The sequence below is a fragment of the Mobula birostris genome, chromosome 4 (genome assembly GCF_030028105.1).
Source record: "Mobula birostris isolate sMobBir1 chromosome 4, sMobBir1.hap1, whole genome shotgun sequence".
Lineage (NCBI taxonomy): Eukaryota > Metazoa > Chordata > Chondrichthyes > Myliobatiformes > Myliobatidae > Mobula > Mobula birostris.
The window spans coordinates 193,980,693-194,003,379 of record NC_092373.1 but is presented as its reverse complement, the minus strand read 5'-3'; the positions used below and the strand labels follow the sequence as shown (position 1 = coordinate 194,003,379).

Genomic DNA, 22,687 nt, shown 5'->3' with positions numbered 1-22,687 from the left:
TACTTATTGCTTATTTACTTCTCTTTTGTATTTGCAGTTTGTTGCCACTGCACACTGGTTGCCTATCCTGCTGGGTGCAGTCTTGGAATGATTCTATTATAGTTGTTGGATTTACTGAGTATGCCTGCAAGGAAATGAACCTGAAGGTTGTACATGGTGTTTATGTACCGTACCTACCTAGTAGACACCTCGCCTGGCTATGGCCGCCTCCTCCCAATTCAAAAGATACTGCCCAATTCCACCATCAAAATGGTTATCAGCGATGCACGACAGTGTCTCACCTCTCGTCCATGTGGAGCATTGCCTCCTCAGGCAACTAGCAATAACACTCTTAATTAGGTCTGTTTTCAGTGGTCCTGTTCACTAGCGTTTGAAAGACTACCCTTCATATGCATTTCAAATGGATGGAATTTTCCATTTTTAATTGATCTAGTTTATAGTCTGGCCAGCTGGTGGCGCAGTGACATCAGCGCCAGACTCCGGGGCGAAGGTTCCCGAGTTCGAACGCAGTCAGGCTGCTCCCGGGCACGCTTTCCATCCATGCCGGGTTGAGTGTCAAGCTCACAACTCGGCCTTGTAAAAATAAAAGCACTGTGAGAAGGATGTGGGGGACCACTCACAGAATCTTTCCTCCAAGACAACCTCTTGGGAAAAAAAAAAGCGGTCACCGAGGCTCTGGCAGAGTATGGCACACACACAAAAAAGTTTATAGTCAGTCATAGGACACCACAGCACAGAAACAGGCCCTTCAGCCCATCTAGTTTATGCCAAACCATTATGCCTAGCCCCCTCAACCTGTAATCTGTATAGTGCCCATGACTTCACTGCTGCTATGCCTCACTCCCATAGACTCTGCGTCTGTCTCCCATGTAAATACAGATGCAAAAGATCCTTTTAAGATCACCCCCATCTCTTTCAGTTCCAGGCATGGATTACCATTCTGATCACATGGACACAGAATTCCACACAGGTCATATGGATACAGAGTGCAGACAATGGTTGAACAGAAAGTTGGCATTCCGAGCTGGTCCCAGTTATTGCAAACAGAAGGAAAGGCATTCCTAACCACAGAATAATTTCACAAGCAGCCAAGAAATAAAGAGCCAATTAAACTTTTTTTTTAAATTTTTGAACATTAAGTTGAAGAGGAGATGGTAGCCGGAAACTTCAGGACCTTTCTGGAAAGTGCTGTGGGACCAAAGAACCCCACCCAGATCCAAAGCTCGTCAAGTCAGTGACAGTAAGACTGACATGGTTGAACAGCAGTTAGCGTAACTATCACAGCACCAGCAACCCGGGTTCAATCCCACCCCTGTAGAGAGTTTGTATGTTTCCCTCCCAACCATGTCAGCTTCCTCACTTTACTCCCACACTTCAAGGACGTATGTATTAGTACATTAATCAGTCACGAGTGCAATTGGGTGGCACAGGCTTAATGGGTGAGAAGGGTCTTTTACCATATTGTATCTCTAAATAAAAGATTGGACCCTTGCCACTAGATGTCACTCATGACCTTTTATCAATTCCAAAATGTCAATAATGCCTTGGTGCAAGAAAAATTATGACTGAAAACATACTTGTAGGATTCCATGGAATCTTCCTCTGAGATGTCCCGGCTTTACACATGGTAAATAGTCAAAAAAAAAAAAAAACATTATTCAACAAGATATTAAACATCAGATTTATCAAAAGGCAGCAGGATCAGATAACACCAACAGCTTCTCTGAGTCATATGCCACCCCAATGTGTTATTCCTTTATTTCAGGCTAAAAATCCTACCTAGTCACACCGTGGCAGTACCTTCACCAAAAAAAACTGCAATCATTCAAATTTGAATTTGGCACTTTCCCTCTGACCAAAGGAGGTGTAAGATTGTTCTCCCCCGCCCCACCCCCCCACCCTTTGCTGGCTTGCTGGTCACCTTTGGGAAAGGTGTAACACCTGCTTAGCACCACTCCCCCCAATCAGGGTCACGTGAAGCCTTGGGAGCAGGTGGTGGATGGTCATATGAGCAGCTGGTGCAAATCACAAGTCCAGGTTATGCAACCACTGACACCAGCCAGACAATCTCTGAAGATAATGGCTGGGGTCACCCGTCTTGGAAAGGCACTGCCCAGAAGGCACCAATAGCAAACCACTTCTGTGGAAAAATTGGTCAAGAACAATCATGCTCATGAGACCACGATCGCCTGCATCGTACGACAGAGCATATAATGATCAAAGACCCCCCCCCCACCCCAGTCATTCTCTCCTCCCCAATGTGCCTCCCCCTTCCCCCCGACCACCCACCCTTGCAAGCAGAACATAAGTGTCTGGGAACACATACCGCCAAGCTCAAGGACAGCTATCCCAATGTTATAGATGATACAATGGGCCCTAGTACAAGAATGAACTCTCAACCTCAATCTATATCCTGAAAACCTTTGCATTTTACTGCATCTTCACTCTCAATAACTGGAAACCTTTATTCTGCACTGAAGCTATTTTACTTTGTACTTCCTCTTTACACTGTTGTAATGAATTGATCTCTATGAAGCGCAAGATGTACCTCAGTACATAAATTTTTTTTTTAATTCCAAGAAAACAAAAATCAGCCCTACTCACGAGCAATAAACAGAATTGGAACCTTGATGAGAACACCCACATTATAGACAAGTTCAAGCAAATTAGAGAATCTACTGATTCTGATTTAAATTTTAATTGCATTATTGAAGATTAAATCAATTTAAAATAACAGGGACTTACTACCAGAATACATTAAAGGCAGTTGGCCGCTGAAATTTTCTCAGCTACTACGAGGAAGGATTGCTTTGGCCCCGCGACTAGAAAAGATCTCCACATTCTGGACCCAGAGTTTACTTCAGTGAGTTCACAATGCCAAATCTCCAAAAGGTAATTTCACTTGTACAGAGTGGAGAGTATAACTGGCAAGCAGCTCAGGGTTTCAGGGAGTTAGTTGCAGAACAAAAGACCCAAAGATAAAAATGCTCTACGCCATCGAACGTTCAGCACAGAATCACACCATTCGGCCTCTGTACCAGCTCCAAGTTACACAGCCCATCAAATAAAGAAAAACATTCGCTTTATTTTGTCACAAGCACATGGAAAAATACAGCAAAATGCATCTTGAGTCAACAACTAACAGTCCAAAGGTATGCTAGGGGCAGGCTGCAAGCAAGAACATGCTTCAATGCCAACACAGCATAGCCAGTACATCTGTGGAATGCAGGAGGAACAGCAGCACCCAGAGGAAACCCACGTGGCCATTGAGAGAACGTACAAACTCCTTACAGACAGTAGTAAGATTGGTGTTTAATTCTTACAGCCGACGCTCCCCCCTGCGGACAGCAGGAAAAGCAGGTCCTTTCATTAGTTATCCATGTTCATTTGAAAATTACTGGTTAATCTACTCACACACACCTTGGGAGCAGCAGATACACAATTTTGTACATATCAAAAAATGAATTCTTGCCCCAATGGCAATTATCCTCAAAACTGTCTGAGGAGATCGTGGAGGCAGGTACCCTCAACATTTAAGCATCCAGACACACACTTGGATCATCAAGCTTAGTGACATGGTGTCATGACAACATGTCAGCAAAAGGAATTGTCATTTCGAACTCAAAAATCCAAGGTGCAAAGAGACCCGAGAGTCATCGTGCAGGTTGCCCTCAGCTTGCAGGTCGAGTCTGTGGTGAGGAAGCCAAATGTAATGTTAGCATTCATTTTTCAAGGACTAAAATACAAAAGGATATAAGGCTGGAGCTTTATGAGGTACTGGTGAGGCCTCACTTGGAGTACTGTGAGCAGGTTTGAGCCCCTGATCTAAAAGGGGTGCTGGTTTTGGAGAAGGTCCAAAGGGGGTTCATGAAAATAATGCCAGAAATGAAAGAGCTAACATACAAGGGGTATTTGACAGTTCTGGGTCTGTAACTACTGAAGTTTAGAAGAATGAGTGGGGATCTCCTTAAATCCTATCAAATATTGAAAGGACTACATAGAGTGGGTGTGGAGAGGATGGTTCCTATAGTGGGGGAGTCTAGGACCAGAGCACAGAGTTTCAGAGTAGAACAGAGGTTCCTAAGCTCAGGTACACAGGCCCTTTGGTTGATGGCATTGGTCAATGGCATAAGATTGAGAAACCCTGGAATAGAGGAGCGACCATTTAGAACAGAGATAAGGAGGAATTTCCTTAGCCATAGAGTGATGAATCTGTGGAATTCATTGTCACAGACAGCTGCGGAGGCCAACTCACTCTGTATATTTAAAGCAGAGGTCAATAGGTTCTTGATTAGTGAGAGTGTTAAAGGTTATAGAGAGAAGGTAGCAAAATGGGGTTGAGAGGGATAATAAATCAACATAATGGAATGGTGGAGCAGACTCAATGGGCTGAATGGCCTAATTCTGCTCCAATGTTGTATGGTCTTATGGGTGCAGGTTGATGGGACGAGGCAGAATGAGATTTTGGCACGGACTAGATAGGCAGAAGGGCCAGTTTCTGTGCTGTAGTGCTCTAGGATTCTGTGGCTAACCAGTGCTGGAATCAGATAAGTAAAAGTGGTGGTAGTAACAGGGACAATTAGAGAAGCTGCAAATGGTAGATGGAATCATAGCCATATGTGGAGTGGGGAGAAACTATGGATAAACCACTGTAGTAAGTGGATAGAACCGGGCGGGGTGGGGGGTGGGGGGCTTAAATGAGAAGTTGTTCTAATGCTGATGAACTTTTCTTTTGACTCTTCTCACTTGTCCGACTTGGAGTTCTTTACTCTGGGAATAAGAGACCAAGTAATACTGAACTAGAGCAGGAAGGTGGCCATGATCTCATTGAATTGCAAGTTTAACCTACTTCTGCTAGCCTAGCCCAAAACTCACGCCACCAGGTTCAGAGATAGTTATCACTTCACTCGCCTCGTCACTGAACTGCTCCCACAATCCATGGACTCACTTTCAAGGACTCTTCCTCTTACGTTCTCAATATTTATCGCTTATTTATTATTATTCCTTTCTTCTTGTATTTGCACAGTTGTCTTCTTCACACTGGCTGAATGCCCCAGTTGGTGCAGTCTTTCATTGATTCTATTGTGGAGTTACTGAGTATGCCCTCAAGAAAATGAATCTCAGGAGTTGTGATATACATGTACTTGGATAATAAATTTACTTTCAACTTTGAAAATGTTGACTTTTTAAGTCCTCTCCATTGATGCTGCCTAACTTGCTGAGTTCCCATGGCATTTTGTGTGTGTTGCTCTGGATTTCCAGCATCTGCAGAATCTCATGTTTATCATTTGTTGCTGTCATTTGTTATGTTGCACTGCTCTGATATCACTGCAGTAACATAGACACACGAGATCACACACACACAACGCTGGAGGAACTCAGCGGGTCAAGCAGTATCTACAGAGGAATAAATGCAGTATTTCCCACCATAGATGCTGCCTGAGTTCTATGTGGGTAACTTCTCTCAGAATCAGTAAAAGTTTGACAAAACAGACAACGCACACAATTCTGGAGGAACTCAGCAGGCCAGGAAGCAACTATGGAAAAGAGTACAGTCGTTTCGGGCAGAGACTCTTCATCAGAACTGGAGGAAAAAATTGATGAGAATTCAGAGTAAGAAGGTGGGGGAGGGGTTGGGAAGAGAAAGGGGAGGAAGAAACACAAGGTAGTAGGCGATAGGAGAAACCAGGAAGGTGTGAAGTACGGAGCTTGGAAGTTGATTGGTGAAAGAGATAAAGGGCTGGAGAAGGGGAAATCTGATAGGACAGAAGGCCATGGAAGACAGAAAAGGGGAAGACACCAGAGGGAAGTGATGGGCAAGTAAGGAGATAAAGTGAGAGAGGGAAATGAAGGGGGGGGGTGGAGCCATTACCAGAAATTCAAGAAAATTGATGTTCATGCCATCAGTTTGAGGTGGCCCAGATGGAATACAACACCTTATATTCCGTCTGGGTAGCCTCCAACCTGATGGCATGAACATTGACTTCTCTAACTTCTGCTAATGCCCCACCTCCCCCTCGTACCCCATCCGTTATGTACACACACATTCTTTCTCTCTCTCCTTTTTCTCCCTCTTTCCCTCTGACTATACCCCTTGTGCATCCTCTGAGTTTCCACCCCCCCCCTTGTCTTTCTCCCCAGACCTCCTGTCCTATGATCCTCTCATATCCCCTTTGCCAATCACCTGTCCAGCTCTTGGCTCCATCCCTCCCCCTCCTGTCTTCTTCTATCATTTTGGATCTCCCCCTCCCAAATCTCTTACTCACTCTTCCTTCAGTTAGTCCTGACGAAGGGTCTCGGCCTGAAACGTCGACTGTATCTCTTTCTAGAGATGCTGCCTGGCCTGCTGCGTTCACCAGCAACTTTGATGTGTGTTGCTGGAATACAAGCTGTTGTTTCTCCAACCAGAGTGTGGCCTCATCACAACAGGACTGCCTCCTCCACTGTCTGGGTAGGCTCCAACCTGATAGCATGAACATCGATTTCTTGAACTTCCGATAATGGCAAAACACCCTCCTCCCCCACCCCCTTTCATCATTTCTCTCTCACCTTATCTCTTTACTTCACCCCTCCCCCAGTTTCAACCATCATCTACTACATTTTATTTCTTCCTCCCCCTACCATCTTTACTGACTCCTCATTTTTTTCCCCTCCACTCAATACAATAGACAATAGGTGCAGGAGTAGGCTATTCGGCCCTTCGAGCCAGCACCGCCATTCACTGTGATCATGGATGATCATCCACAATCAGTATCCAGTTCCTGCCTTATCCCCATAACCTTTGATTCCACTATCTTTAAGAGCTCTATCCATCTCTTTCTTGAAAACATCCAGAGACTTGGCCTCCACTGCCTTCTGGGGCAGAGCATTCCACATATCCACCACTCTCTGGGTGAAAAAGTTTTTCCTCAACTCCGTTCTAAATGGCCTACCCCTTATTCTTAAACTGTGACCTCTGGTTCTGGACTCACCCATCAGCAGGACATGCTTCCTGCCTCCAGCATGTCCAATCCCTTAATAATCGTATATGTTTCAATCAGATCCCCTCTCATCCTTCTAAATTCCAGCGTGTACAAGCCCAGTCGCTCCAATCTTTCGACATATGACAGTCCCGCCATCCCGGGAATTAACCTTGTGAACCTACGCTGCACTTCCTCAATAGCAAGAATGTCCTTCCTCAAATTTGGAGACCAAAACTACACATAATATTCCAGGTGTGGTCTCACCAGGGCCCCATACAGCTGCAGAAGGACCTCTTTGCTCTTATACTCAATTCCCCTTGTTATGAAGGCCAGCATGGCATTAGCTTTCCCCACAGCCTGCTGTACCTGCAGGCTTGCTTTCAGTGACTGATGTACAAGAACACCTAGATCTCGTTGTACTTCCCCTTTTCCTAACTTGACACCATTCAGATAATAATCTGCCTTCCCGTTCTTACCAAAGTGGATAACCTCACATTTATCCACATTAAACTGCATCTGCCATGCATCCACTCACTCACCCAGCCTGCCCAAGTCACCCTGCATTCTCATAACACCCTCTTCACATTTCACACTGCCACCCAGCTTTGTGTCATCTGCAAATTTGCTAATGTTACTTTTAATCCCTTCATCTAAATCATTAATATATATTGTAAACAGCTGCGGTCCCAGCACTGAACCCTGCGGTACCCCACTGGTCACCGCCTGCCATTCCGAAAGGGACCCGTTAATCGCTACTCTGTTTCCTGTCAGCCAGCCAATTTTCAATCCATGTCAGTACTCTGCTCCCAATGTCATGTGACCTAATTTTGCCCACTAATCTCTTATGTGGGACCTTATCAAAGGCTTTCTGAAAGTCCAGGTACACTGCATCCACTGGCTCTCCCTTGTCCATTTTCATAGTTACATCCTCAAAAAAATTCCAGAAGATTAGTCAAGCGTGGTTTTCCCTTCGTAAATCCATGCTGACTTGGATCAATCCTGTTAATGCTATACAAATGTGTCGTAATTTCATCTTTTATAATTGACTCCAGCATCTTTCCCACCACCGACGTCAGGCTAACCGGTCTATAATTCCCTGTTTTCTCTCTTCCTCCCTTCTTGAAGAGAAGGACAACATTAGCCACCCTCCAATCCACAGGAACTGATCCTGAATCTATAGAATGTTGGAAAATGATTACCCATGTGTCCACGATTTCTAAAGCCACCTCCTTGTACCCTGGGATGCAGACCATCAGGTCCCGGGGACTTATCAGCCTTCAGACCCAACAGTTTATCCAACACCATTTCCTGCCTAATATAAATTTCCTTCAGTTCATCCATTACCCTCGGTCCTTTGGCCACTATTAGTCCTGATGAAGAGTCTCGGCCCGAAACGACTGTTCACTCTTTTCCATAGAGGCTGCCTGGCCTGCTGAGTTCCTCCAGCATTTTGTGTGTTGCTTGTATTTCCAGCATCTGCAGATTTTCCTCTTGTTTGTGATTTAACAAAACGGGCTGGTCATTCGTTCCAGATGTAGATTCAGATTAATTTATCACACGTACATGGAAGTAAACAGTGAAACGTGTAACTTGCATGAACCAACACACCCAAGGGTGTGCTGGAGACAGCCCATAAATATCATCACAGATTCAGATGCCAACATGACCAAAATACTTGGCAGAACAACAGAACACAACAAGAAATAAAATAATAGCAGAACAAACACACACACACACACACATTATGTTTTATAACTTCAAAACATTAAGTCAATTCAAAGGAAAACACCAGGAGTCTGAAATTTGGGTCTAACTTCGTGGTAAGACCAGTGAGTCTTACATCAGTGGTTGGTAAGTTGATGGAGAAGATCCTGAGAGGCAGGATTTATGAACATTTGGAGAGATATAACATGATTAGGAGTAGTCAACATGACTTTGTCAAAAGTAAGCCGTGCCTTACGAGCCTGATTGAATTTTCTGAGGATGTGACTAAACACATTGATGGAGACAGAGCAGTAGAGGTAGTGTATATGGATTTCAGCAAGGCATTCGATAAGGTACCCCATGCAAGGCTTTTTGAGAAAGTGGGATTCAAGTGGACATTGCTTTGTGGATCCAGAACTGGCTTGCCCACAGAATGTGAAGAGTGGTTGTAGATGGGCCATATTCTGTATGGAGGTCGGTGACCAGTGGTGTGCTTCAGGGATCTGTTCTGGGACCCATACTGTTTGTGATTTTTATAAATGACCTGGATGAGGAAGTGGAGGGATAGGTTAGTAAAGTTGCTGATGACACAAAGGTTGGAGGTGTTGTGGATAGTGTGGAGGGCTATCAGAAGTTATAGCGGGACATCAATAGGATGCAAAACTGGACTGAAAAGTGGAAGATGGAGTTCAACCCACATATGTGTGAGGTGGTTCACTTTGGTAGATCAAATATGATGACAGACTATAGTAGTAATGGTAAGACACTTAGCAATATGGAGGATCAGAGGGATCTTGGGGTCCAAGTCCATAGGACACTCAAAGCTGCTGCGCAGATTGACTCTGTGGTTAAGAAAGCATACGGTACATTGGCCTTGAGCTTAGGAGCCAAGAGGTAACGTTGCAGCTATACAAGACCCTGGTCAGACCCCACTTGGAGTACTCTGCTCAATTCTGGTCGCCTCACTATGGGAAGGATGTGGAAACCATGGAAAGGGTGCAGAGGAGATTTACAAGTATGTTTGGGCAGCATCTCTAGGAAGAGGTGCAGTCGACGTTTCAGTCCTGACGAAGAGTCTCGGCCTGAAACGTCAACTGCACCTCTTCCTAGAGATGCTGCCTGGCCTGCTGCGTTCACCAGCAACTTTTATGTGTGTTGCTTGAATTTCCAGCATCTGCAGAATTCCTGTTGTTTACAAGTATGTTGCCTGGATTGGGGAGTATGCCTTATGAGAATAGGTTGAGTGAACTGGGCCTTTTCTCCTTGGAGTGACGGCGGACGAGAGGTGATCTGATAGAGGTGTATAAGATAATGAAAGGCATTGATCGTATGGATAGTCAGAGGCTTCTTCCCAGGGCTGAAATGGTAGCATGAGAGGGCACAGTTTTAAGGTGCTTGGAAGTAGGTACAGAGGAGATGTCAGAGGCAAGTTTGTTTGTTTTTAAAAAGAGTGGTGAATGTGTGGAATGGGTTGTCAGCGACGGTGGTGGAGGCGGATACGATAGGGTTTTGTTTATATAAAAGATACTCCTGGACAGGTACATGGAGCTCAGAAAATAGAGGGCTATGGGTAACCCTAGGTCATTTCTAAGGCAAGGACGTGTTTGGTACAGTTTTGTGGGCTGAAGGGCCTATATGGTGCTGTAGGTTTTCTCTGTTTCACTTTAAGTGAGGTGCTCATGTATCATGTGGTAGCATGTGACATATGGAATTCACTTTTAAAAACACATAACCCATAATCATTAAATTAACAAGGATACACACACACAATTACTCAAATATCACTAAAGTATTAAATACAGAACAGGATAGGCCTCCAGTCTATCAAGCACAGACCAATTTCCCTACTGTTCACAAACACCATCGAAAACTTTGGAGGAACTCGGCAGATCAGGCAACATCTGCGGAGGGAATGCTACTTCTCCACAGATACTGCCTGACCTGTTGAGCTCCTCCAGCATTTTGTGTTTCTCCCTACTGTTCACATCAGATAAAGTAGTAAAATAGATGGGAGAAGGGCCAAACTCATCATGAAGGGATTGTAACTTACATACTAACTTATTCCTTCAGAAAATAGAAGCAATGAGAGAAAAAAGGCAAATTAGTGAGAGCTGAAGTGACTGTGAGATGTGAGGACAGAAAAGGAAAACATCCTAATGGAAATAAATCCTTCCAACTTAGAGTCAATTTTGTTGAAAGGGAGACAAAAGTCACATGTTCCAGAATGCACAACATGACAACACAAAGGAATGAACATGCAAAATAATTAAAATTTAAAATAATAAATTAAATAATAATTTTTTAAAAAAATAATTTAGAATGTTCAATTTTTTTTTTGAAAAGCTTGATATTCAGAGAAAGGGCACTTGTCAAATTATATCACTGTTCTTCCTCTTTGAGACCCACATCAAAAAATTCAGATGGAAATAAAAATGTTTAAGATTCAGAAAGAGCATTGCACACATTCAGAGATGTGCTGAAGTTGGAGATTTAATAAGCAACAAGAGGAGTTTCCATTTATACATTTCTGTGCATCACAGAACTCTCCATCACGATTGCCTTGGACAACACATTAGATTACATGGGCGGCACACACAAAATGCTGGAAAGGGTTTTGGCACAAAATGTCGACTGTACTTCCTCCTCCCCCCCCCCCCAATAGATTACTCGGGCACACCTGTGCTACAATGAACCAAAACTACAACTAAAGTAGGTGTTTAAATTCTAGGGCAGTAATGGCTTTAAGATGAATGATCAGTGTTACAGTACAACACTTAAAAGCATGTCAACACATTGCTTAATAAAACATGCACAATATAAGCTTCCATGGAAGTGCAGGGTTATGGTGGCCGAGCATCTCAGCGCTTGAGAGTTTAAAACCAAACAAGATGCGATGATACTTGAAGTTTATGATACAGCAACAGAAATATCAAACTGCATGCGAATCGTTCCTTCCCAATGAAGCCCAGTTTGTCACAGGTAAAGCACATCTGCAAAGAGCACTGTCACAGGAAATCAGCATCCATTAAGGAAGGTGGTACAGGAGCCTCGAGTGCCACATCACCAAGTTCAGGAACAGTTATTTTTCAATCATCAGGCTCTATAACCACAGGGAATAACTTCACTCACCCCAACACTGAACCAATTCCACAATGTATGGACTCACTTAAGGCTCACTTTAAGGACTCTACAACTCATGATCTCAATATTTATTGTTTTTTTTGTACTTGCAGTCTGTCATTTTTGGCACATTAGTTGTTTATCCTCTTGTGTGCATTTTTTAAATTGATTCTATTGTTTTTGCATTTACTGTGAATGCCCACTCGAAAATGAAGCTCAGGGTTGTACATGCTGACATATGTACTTCGATATTAAATTTACTTTGAACTTTGAAGTGCTACTGAAGTTCACGTTGACGATTAATTTAGTGCCCAGAGGCCAACAGTTTACTGCATCATTTTCACTCAACTATATAAGAGCAACAAACTACAGCTGAGAAATAATCTGACGAATGCCAATCATATTATTATAACTCAAAACTTGCTTGTTGGCTATGATGAGGCAAGTTGTGTTGATCACCACCTTCCCTCTCACCTCACCTATCACCTTCAGCCCTGAAGAATGGTCTTGGCTTGAAGCATGAGAATCTATTTATTCCGATGGAAGCCACCTGACCTGTTAAGTTCTCCTAGCATTTTGTGTGTGTTACCTTCTAGCTTGTACTCCTTCCCCTCTTCCCAACTTATTCTGGTTTCTACCCCTTCCTTTCCAGTCCTGATGAAGGGTGTCGGCCCAAAACGTTGACTGCTTGTTTCCCATCCATAGATGCTGCCTGACCTGCTAAATTCTTCCAGCATTTTGCGTGTTGCCCTGGATTTCCAGCATTTGCAGAATCTCTCGTGCTTTTTTTTTTTGGGACAACTGTTGGCCTAGCTCAGGTGCTCTAAATAGTGCCCATGACTGAAGGTGATTAAGATTCCATTGTGGTATTTAAATCCTAACCATTTAGTGACGTGTTACGCTATTGCTTGGTTGAGACAAAGCAGAGACCATCTATTACATTCAACTAGGCAGAAAGCAAAGAGCAGAGGTGAACTCTTTACCTATGCTAACCCAGCAACCTGATCAACCAGTTCCCTAATCAACACACACAAAATGCTAGAGGAACTCAGCAGGTCAGGCAGCATCAATGGAAAGAATAAACAGTCAATATTTCAGGACGAAACCCTTCGTCAGGACTAGAAAGGAAGGGTGAGGATACCAGAATAAAATGGTGGGGATGGGGAAGGAGAACAAGCTGGAAGGTGGTAGATGAAGCCATGTGGGTGGGAACGAAGTAAATTAAGGTATTGGTGGGAAAGGGATACTGACAAATATAATACTTACTGTCCATTCCACCTATCATGAGAGAACAGTGATACGACAAATGCTTCAACCATTACATTTAATGATTCAATAAAACTGCATGGCTTGCTTAGCCACATCAAAGACAAAGTGGTCCAATTACGATTGAAGAGCTAACCATGAAGTGATGGGACACACACACACAGAGACAGAGACAGAGACAGAGACAGAGACAGAGACAGAGACAGAGACAGAGACAGAGACAGAGACAGAGACAGAGACAGAGACAGAGACAGAGACAGAGACAGAGACACAGCATCCATTAGGGGAATAAGCATTCAGCACTTTGGGCCATGACTCTTCATCAGGACTGGAATTAAAATAAGAAGGTGGAGGAAGGGGAAGGAGTACAAGCTGACAGGTGATGGATGAAATCAACTGAGGGAGAAAGGTGGGTGGGTAGGGGAGTACGGATGAAGTAAACGGAGGCAATTGGTAGAAAAAGGTAAAAGGTGATAGAAGAGAATTGACATGGGATAAAGGGAAAGAGCGGTACTGCAGGAAGTGATAGGCGGGTGAGCGGGAAAGGTAAGAGGCGAGAGTGGAGAATAGAATAGGAGGGGAGGGAAAAAAAAATTCAACATTCACACCATCAGGTTAGAGACCACCTAGACAGAATATAGGGTGCTGCTCCTCCACTGAGGGTGGCCTCATCAGGGCAGTAGTGAACATCATGGGCCAACATGTTAGCATGGGGCTAGGAATTGAACTGGTTGGCTACTGGGAAATTCTGCTCTTTGTGGCTGGAGCAGAGATACTCGAAGTGGTCCCCCAATTTACGTTGGGTCTCATCAACATAGAGGAGGCTACATCGGGAGCACCAGTTTACAATAGAAAAGCCCAACCAATTCATAGGTGAAGTGGGGCCTCACCTGGAAGGACTGTTTGGGGCCCTGAATGGAGATGAGGGAGGAGGTGAATGAGCAAGTGTAGTATTTGTCACTTGCAGGGATACATGCCAGGAGGAAGATTACTAGAAAGGAACAAACAGACAAGGGAATCTCAGAGGGAGCGATTCCTGCGGAAAGCAGAGAGTGGGTGGGCTCAGAGAGGGGAAATGTGTGGTACAGATGTGTTTGGTGGTAGAACGTGTTGAAAATGGTCGAAGTTGTGGAGAATGATGTGAAGGCTCATGGGGTGGTACGCAAGGCCAAGAGGAGCTCCATCCTGTTATGACAGCAAGAAGATTAGGTGAGGGCACGTCAATAGTGGAGGAAGGGAAACCCTGTTCTTTGAAGGAGGAAGACATCTCTGATGTCCTTGAAAGGTGTCATCCTGGGAACAGATGCAGCAGAGATGAAGAAACTGAAAAAAATGACATATTTCCTCTTTTTTTAAAAAAAGAATCACAAAAAACAGGATGTAAACCAACTTCCTATTACTGTTTGGTTGTTTGTGTCATGCTTAAAACCACAAATGTTACCCAGCTCTTCTAAAATAACAAATGTGCTTTTTTTCTAAATATATTATTCAAACATTTCTTCTCATTCATCATTTCTCGCCCTTCTCATCCCACCTCCACCTCTTCAGAAGGCAATGGAAATCAAGGTTCTTAAACCTGCTCTAGAAACAAGTCCTCTCATGTCTGGATGAAATGCATTGTCAGAGACATTCCCATACCCTGATGTCTGGGAGGGAGGGAGGGACTGAATGAATGAGAGTTCACAAACCCCCACGGCCCACATTGATAATGTGATTTCAGCCTCCGGGACCAACACGTGAACATCCTTCAGGAAGGTGAACCCACAGAAAGCATCCAGCCCAGTTACAGTACCTGGCCAAATACTAAAAACCTGTGCTAATCAACTAGCTGGAGTGTCCACTGAGTATTTTAACTTCTCGCTTTGGCATTTTGAGGTACCCACCTGCTTCAGTTATACCATTCCCTAAGAAGAACATGATAATCTGCCTCAATGACTGACGATCACCCAGTAGCACTCATATCCACAGTGATGAAGTGCTTTGAGAGGTTAGTGATGAAACACATCAACTCCTGCTTGAGAACCAACCTGAATCCGCTCCAATTTTCCTACTGGCTCAACAGGTCTACAGCAGATGCCATTTCACTCAACCCTGGACAGCAAAAAATGCATAAATCAGGATGTTCTTCATTGACTACAGAGCATTCAATGCTATCATCTCCTCAAAACTAATCAATAAGCTTCAAGACTTGGCCTCAGTATCTCCCTGTGTAATTGTGTAATTAGATCCTCAATTTCTTCATTTGCAGACCGCAGTCAATTCAGATCGGCAACAATATCTCCACCACAATCTCCATCAGCACAGGTGCACCACAAGGCAGTGTGCTTAGCCTCCCGCTCTACTCTTTACACTTATGACTTTGTGGCTAAGCATAGCTCCAATGCCATATTCAAATTTGCTGACGACACCACTGTTGTAGGCCAAGTCTACGGTGGTGATATATCAGCATATAGGAGGAAGATTGAAAATCTGGCTGAGTGGTAAGACAGCAGCAACCTCTTATTCAATGTCAGCAAGACCAAGGAGCTGATTATTGACTTCAGGAGAAGGAAACCGGAGGTCCATGAGCCAGTCCTCGTTGATCAGAGGTGGAGAGGGTCAACAATTTTAAATTCTCGGTGTTATCCTTTCAAAGGATTTTGAAAGTGCAATTATGAAAACAGCATGGCAGTGCCTCCACTTCTTTTGGAGTTCGTGATGATTCCGCACAACATCAAAAAAACTTTGACAAACTTTTATGGATGTGTGGCGGAGAGTATATTAACTGGCTGCTTCACAAACACAAGAGATTCTGCATTTGCTGGAAATCCAAACAGACACACACACACACACACACACACAATGCTGGACAAACTCATCTAATGCCCTTGAACAGAAAATCCTACGAAAAGTGGATACAGCCCAGTAAATCATGGGCAAAGCTCTCTCCACCGCTGAGCACATTTAGACAGAACAACATCACAGGAAAGCAGCATGCATCATCAGCGACCCCCACCGCCACGGACATGCTCCCTTCTCACTGCTACCATCAAGGTGGTGGTACAGGAGCCTCACAACTCACCCCACCAAGTTCAGGAACAGTTATCACCCCACAATCATCAGACTCTTGAACCAATGGTGATAACTTCATTCAACTTCACTCGCCCATCACCAACAATGTTCCCACAACCTACGAACACTCTCCATCTCATGTTCTTGATATTTATTGCTTTCTCTTTGTACTTGCACGGCTGGTTGCCCTTCACACATTAGTTGTGCACCAGTTAGCGTGCTCTTTCATTGATCTTATTATGGTTATTAGATTTACTGAGCATGCCCACAAGGAAATAAATCTCAGGGTTGTATATACTGACATACATGTACCTCGATAATAAATTTATTTTGAACTTTGAGATACAGAGCAGAATAACCCCTTCCAGCCACCCCACCCAGCTACCCCAATACAACCTGGGCTTAATCACGGGACAATTTACAAACACAAATTAACCTACTAACCAGTATGCCTTTGGACTGTGGGAGGAAACTGGAGCACCTGGAGAAAACTCACACATTCCACAGGGATGACATACAGACGACATCAGAATTGAACTCCAGCTCTGACGCCCTGAGCTGTAATAGCATAGTGCTAACTGCTACTGTAGTTATAGGACATCAGGTGGGGAGTGGAGGTTTGGAAATTCTTTAATCACACATTGCCTTGACAAGGTAATAACAGAGTATTTCCCAGGAGAAACGAGAGCTGAAGTAGATCTACTAACTCCTCGACTCTGTTCTGTCATTCAAATTGGTGGTTGAACTAAAACACCCATCTTTGTTTTTGCCCCCTAATCCCAGTTCGAAAGCTATTTTCAGCCATCACTGGCCATACAGTACATATCCATTATTTTCACCCTATCTTCCCCAATTTAATTGGGCAAGTCAGCTGCAAAATCATTCAGAATCAGGTTTAGTATCACCGACATATGTTGTGAAATTTGTTAATCCTTTATTTATTTATCTTCACGGATTTTGGTCAGAGGCCAGATTTGGACACACTTTTTTTTTTAATCATCAGTGCATACATCTCAGATACAAAGAGATTGCTTAATTGCAGTGGAACCCCAATGAAAACAAAAATGGAGGGATGAAGTTAAAGATAGAACACAGGGTTAATGACAAGATTCTTTGCAGTATGGAGGAAGAGGAATTTTGAGATCCGTGTCCATCAAGTTGATAGGGTTGTTACAGATCCATAATTCATCGAAAGTGGCACCACACGTGGATAGGGTCATGAAGGCGGCTTTTGACACATTAACCCTCATAAATAAGAATATTGCATACAGGAGTTGGGAATTTATGCTGAAGTTGTACAGGACAGAGACAGACCTAGTTTAGAGTATTGTGTGCAGTTCCAGTCACTCACCTACAGCAAAGATATCAATAAGCTTGAAAGAGCGCAGAGAAAATTTATAAGGACTTTGCCAGTACTTAAGGACCTGAGAGTTAGGGAAAGGTTGATAGGTTAGGAGTTTTTCCTCCTGGAGTAAAGAAAGTGAAGAGTGATATTATAGCAGGATACAAATTTATGGGGGGGGGGTATAGTTTGGGTAAATGCATGCAGTCTTTTTCTCATTAGATCATAGGTTTATGGGGAAAAGTGAAATATTTAAGGAGAAATCTGGGAGGGGTGGGGGGGGGGGGGTATTTCTTCACTCAGATGCTGGTCTGAATGTGGAAATGAGCTGCCAGCAAAGCTGTAGATGCAGGTCCAACTAAGACCACAAGACCAAATGATATAGGAGCAGATTTAGGCCATTTGGCCCATTGAGTCTGTTCCATTATTTCTTCATGGCTGATCAGTTTTCCCTCTCAGCCCCAATCTCCTGCCTTCTCCCCATATCCCTTCATGCCCTGACCAATCATGAATCTATCAACCTCTGCCTTAAATATACCCAATGACTCAGCCTCCACAGCCACCTGTGGCAACAAATTCCATAGCCTCACCACTCCCTGGCTAAAGAAATTCCTCCTCACCTCCATTTTGAAAGGACACCCTTCTGTGGAGGCTCTATCCTCCGGTCTTAGACTCCCAACTGTAGGAAACTTCCTCTCCACATTCACTCGATCAAGGCCTTTCAACATTCGATAGGTAGGTTTCAATGAGGTCATCCCTTATTCTTCTGAATTCTAGCAAATACAGGACCAAAGCCGGCAAATGCTCTCCATACAATAAGCCTTTCAATCCTGGAATCATTTTCATGAATCTCCTTTGAACCCTCTCCAATGTCAGTACATCTTTTCTTAGACAAGGGGCCCAAAAGTGCTCACAATACTCCAAATGAGGCCTCACCAGTGCTTTCTAAAGTCTCAACATTACATCCTTGCTTCTATATTTTAGCCCTCGTGAAATGAATGCTAACATCTCATTTGCCTTCCTCACCATGGACTCGACCTGCAAACTAACCTTTAGGGAATCCTGCAGGAGGACTCCCAAGTCTCTTTGCACCTCAGATCTTTGGATTACCTCTCCATTAAGAAAATAAGCTTAAAATGTCACAATAGTTTAATTATAACATTTGAGAAGTTTGGATAAATATATGGACATTGGCACGGGATTGGAAGGACATGGTCTGGGTGCAGGTAGATGGGGGCAATATGTGTCACTGTATGACTACTCTTTAAAGGTGCTGGGTCCTTGAGCTCTTTCTTCAACAGCACAACACCCTACACCAGAAAGACTACAAAATATCCAAGTGCCAGCTCACCCCCAGAGCCTACATCTGTAAACGAGGAAAGGAAAATGGAATCTACTCACCACTCTCCTGCAGGTAATGCCCATTCACTGTAGGTATGGAGGTATCTGGATTAAAAGCAAAAGATAGTTGGCATCAATTTGAAGACACGTGTAATGACAACGGCTACTGTAGACTTGTCTTCAAGTGCTTAACTATTCGAGGTACCTAATAAAGTGGCCACAGTGTATAAGAAAATATACCAAAACACTTAAATTTCACCCCATTTAAGCTCCAAGTACTATCAGAGTCCCAATCTAAGTTAAAAATACTTGCTAGAATAACACAGTTGTCATTGTAGTGGATTTTAACTTAAATCCCCTACTATTCTTGTCACTGCACAATCATCCCACATAGCTGTTCTCTAATTTCTCTGAACTATTTGGGGGCCTATGTTACAACTCTAACGTGATCTTTATTCACTTACTTCTCAGATCCATCCATAAAGCCTGAATGAAGGAGCCTTCAGTAATGTCATCTCCAACTACTGCTGTGACATTCTCCTGAATCAAAAAATGAAACTACCCCTCTTTCATTCTACACCTGCACCTCAGAAAATCAGAACATATAGCTGCCAGCCCCATCTCTCCCGAGCCATCACAAATAAGAAAGTCTGTAGATGCTGGAAATTCAACGCAAAGCCACACACAGAAAAACACACACACACACACACACACAAAATGCTGGAGGATCTCAGCAGGTCAGGCAGAGTACATGAAAAAGAGTAAACAGTCAATTTTTCAGGCAGAGATCCTCCATCAGGATTAAGGAATGGGGAAGACGCCAGAATAAAAAGGTGTAGGGAGGGGGAAAGAAGTTAGCTGGAAGGTAATAGGTGAAGCCAGTTGGGTGGGAATGATGAAGGGCCAGATAAGAAAGAATCTGATAGGAGAGATGAGTGGGCAATAGGAGAAAGGGAAGAGGTGGGGAATCCAGTGGGGTAGTAATAGGCAGCTGAGAAGTAGTGAAAGCTTGGAGTGGAGAAGAGAGGAAGTGGGGGATGAGGGAGTGAGAAATTTGTTCACTGGAAGAAATTGATATTCGTGCCATCAGGTTGGCAGGTAGATACCCAGACAGAATACAAGGTGTTGCTCTTCCACCCCGAGGGTGGCCTCATCTTGGCACAAGAGACCATGGAGCAACACATCATAACGGGAATCAGAATTTAAAATGTTTGCCCATTGGGAATTTCCACTTGTGACTGATGGAGCAGAAGAGCTCAAAGCCGTCCCCGATTTACGAAAGATCTCGCCCATGTAGAGACGGCCACATCAGGAGCACTGGACACAATAGGCAACCCCAGCAGATTCGCAGGTGAGGTGTTGCCTCACCTGGAAGGATTGTTTGGGGCCCTAAATGGAGGAGAGGGAGGAGGGTGTATGGTTTCCCAACGTAGAGGAAATATAGCCTTTTCCAGCGTTCTGTTGCTTCGGATTCCATCCCTCTCCCCCCACCAACCCATCTGATAAAAATTTGGAATTAGCCTGGTGTGGCTAAACATCCACTTCTCTTTCTAATCTATCTGATTTATGGCCCTGTAGATCACCTTCAGGGCAGGGAGAGGGTTGCTAATGCCAAAACAAGCTACAGAATTTTGAGTCACTTTAGTGTTCAGCTAGAAACACGAGTTCAAAAAACTACTGAGATTCAACCACACTCCCAAAAGTCAAAATACAGAAGGAGATAATTTGCCCCGTCTCACCTGTTCTTGTTCTTCGAAAAAGCATCCAAATTAGTCATATGCTTTTCTTGTTAGTCTTTTCTTCCCAACCACCACCCTTTACAAGTATGCACCAAACTCTCTCAGACTCACTACTAAGTACGCTCCTGCCGTCATTTGATACAATCTGGTAGCAGAAGACCATTTGCTTCTTTACCCAAATTCTCAACTCTGCATTCCACCCCCCCCCCCACACACACTACCCAGGACATGCCCTCTTCTCATTACTACCATCAGGGAAGAGGTACAGGAGCCTGAAGACCCACACTCAGTGTTTCAGGAACAGCTTCTTCCCCTCTGCCATCAGATTTCTGAACAGACAGTGAACCAACCCATGAACATTACCTATTTTTGCAGAACTTAATTAATTTTATGTACGAGTATTTCATTATATGTATTTTATATTCTGCTGCCACACAACTAATTTCACAACAACTGCGAATTAAAACAAATCTGATTCTCTAACTACTGACCTCCAAGAGGTCCATACCTTGTAGTTTGGAAGTTTACGTGTCTCAGTGAATCAGTGAGCTTTGCTGGCTGAAGTCAGGGCCTTGTGCTTTGGCTCTTGGTAGGGTCACCCATGCTAAACAGGTCAAAGGGAGGAGGCCAGACTAAGTGTGGTCTACCGGTCCTCCAGGTTCGGGGGTTCAGCTCAGGGCTAACAGCCCTGACTGGTAAAACAAAATTGTTATGGAAACAGCAATGAAGAATCCTTCTACATCTGAGTATAATACCAATCCCGATTCTCCACTCAGGCCTTGCATTGACTAACAACAGTGAAAAGTGACAGGAAGCTACTGACATGATGAAGGAAGCCCTGAACACCACCAGAGATGGAGGTCCTTGGCTGCTGCCCCAAGTGCCAGCAGTGTTACTGACAGCAAGTCAGGCTGTGGAACTTTATCATTGAAACAGTCTATGGACTCCCACAAACTACTTTTGCATTCATTCCCCCAGAATGTTAACACCAAAAAATTTTCCATTTGTTCAAGAATATTAATCCCCAAAAACAGATTGTCTGGAGAGTCCATCTCAGAACCTCTCAAGGCACTTTGCTGTTCAAAATAAATAAATAAAATTACCACTAATGTAGGAAACTGGACAACCAATTTGCATACAGCAAAGTCTTGTTTGAAACTCTGAGATAACAAGGAGAAAGTCTATCTTTAGAACTGCTAGCTAAATGATATTCTTGGCCAACACTCTCGGGAAAAGGTTCTTGCTCTTTGAAAGAATGCCCACTGCATCTCATCTAAAAGATGAGCAATGCAAGTGCAAGTACTTAGCTAGAAGATCTTTAAACAATGTGTAATTTTAGAAACTAAAAATAAATAATTTACAGAATACAGACAAAGACAATATCATTTATACCACAGATCATCCACTAGCCAGTTTGGAAAAAAAAGGGCAATATTTCCAAAGATCAAAAGAGCTGCAAAGTTAGTTCAACAGTGATGAGGAACATTAACTCCTTGATGTATCACTGCCAATGTTCACCATGACAACTTCTGCTTAAGACTCGATTCAAATTATCTGTGTCATCTCCCTCCCGCAATTCTGAGCAAGTACATTCAATCGCCACTTTATTAGATACTTCCTGTACAGAATAGTATGGTCGAGTGCATGCTTGTGTCTTTTGCTTCTGCAGTCCATCTGCTTCAAGGGTTGCCATGTTGTGCATTCAGTGATGCTCTTCAGCACACCACTGATGCAAGCTGTTGTAATTTGAGTTCCTACCCCAAACGTCAGTTTGAGCCAGACTGGCCTTTATCCTCTGACCTCCCTCAATAACGAGGCATTTTTGCCTACAGAACGTATGCTCAACTGGATTTTTTTTTTCCCTTTTGTTTTTCCCACACTATTCTCTGTAAACTCTGGAGACTGTTGTGCATGAAAACCCCAAGAGATCAGCAGTTTGAGATACTCAAACCATCCCATCCGGCACCAACAATCACTCCACAGTCAAAATCACTTAGCTCACATTTCTTTCCCATTCTGATGTTTGGTCAGAACAGCAACTGAATCTCTTGACCATGTTTTTATGCATTGAGTTGCTGTTACATGACTGACTGATTAGATATTTGCATTAATGAGCAGGTGCACCTAACGTGGCCACTGAGCATAATGATGACATCATTACC

General features: G+C 43.6%; 1 protein-coding gene across 15 annotated transcripts in view; it reads right to left on the bottom strand.

The window, feature by feature from the left end:
- Positions 1 to 22,687, bottom strand: part of slc4a11 (solute carrier family 4 member 11) — a 316,800-nt gene that overhangs the window by 175,622 nt on the left and 118,491 nt on the right. For 7 of the 15 annotated variants that reach the window (XM_072256724.1, XM_072256721.1, XM_072256726.1 and 4 more), the window contains exon 2: positions 18,847 to 18,891. The exons of 2 other annotated variants lie outside the window; for them this stretch is intronic. Coding sequence is in view for 4 of the 13 variants with exons in the window: in XM_072256721.1 (XP_072112822.1) it covers positions 18,847 to 18,891 (45 nt within the window). In the remaining 9 variants the exon portion in view is untranslated. Of the gene's footprint in view, positions 1 to 1,577; positions 1,617 to 18,846; positions 18,892 to 22,687 lie in introns of all 15 variants that reach the window. 6 more of the 15 variants (XM_072256719.1, XM_072256733.1, XM_072256732.1 and 3 more) reach the window with 1 other exon arrangement.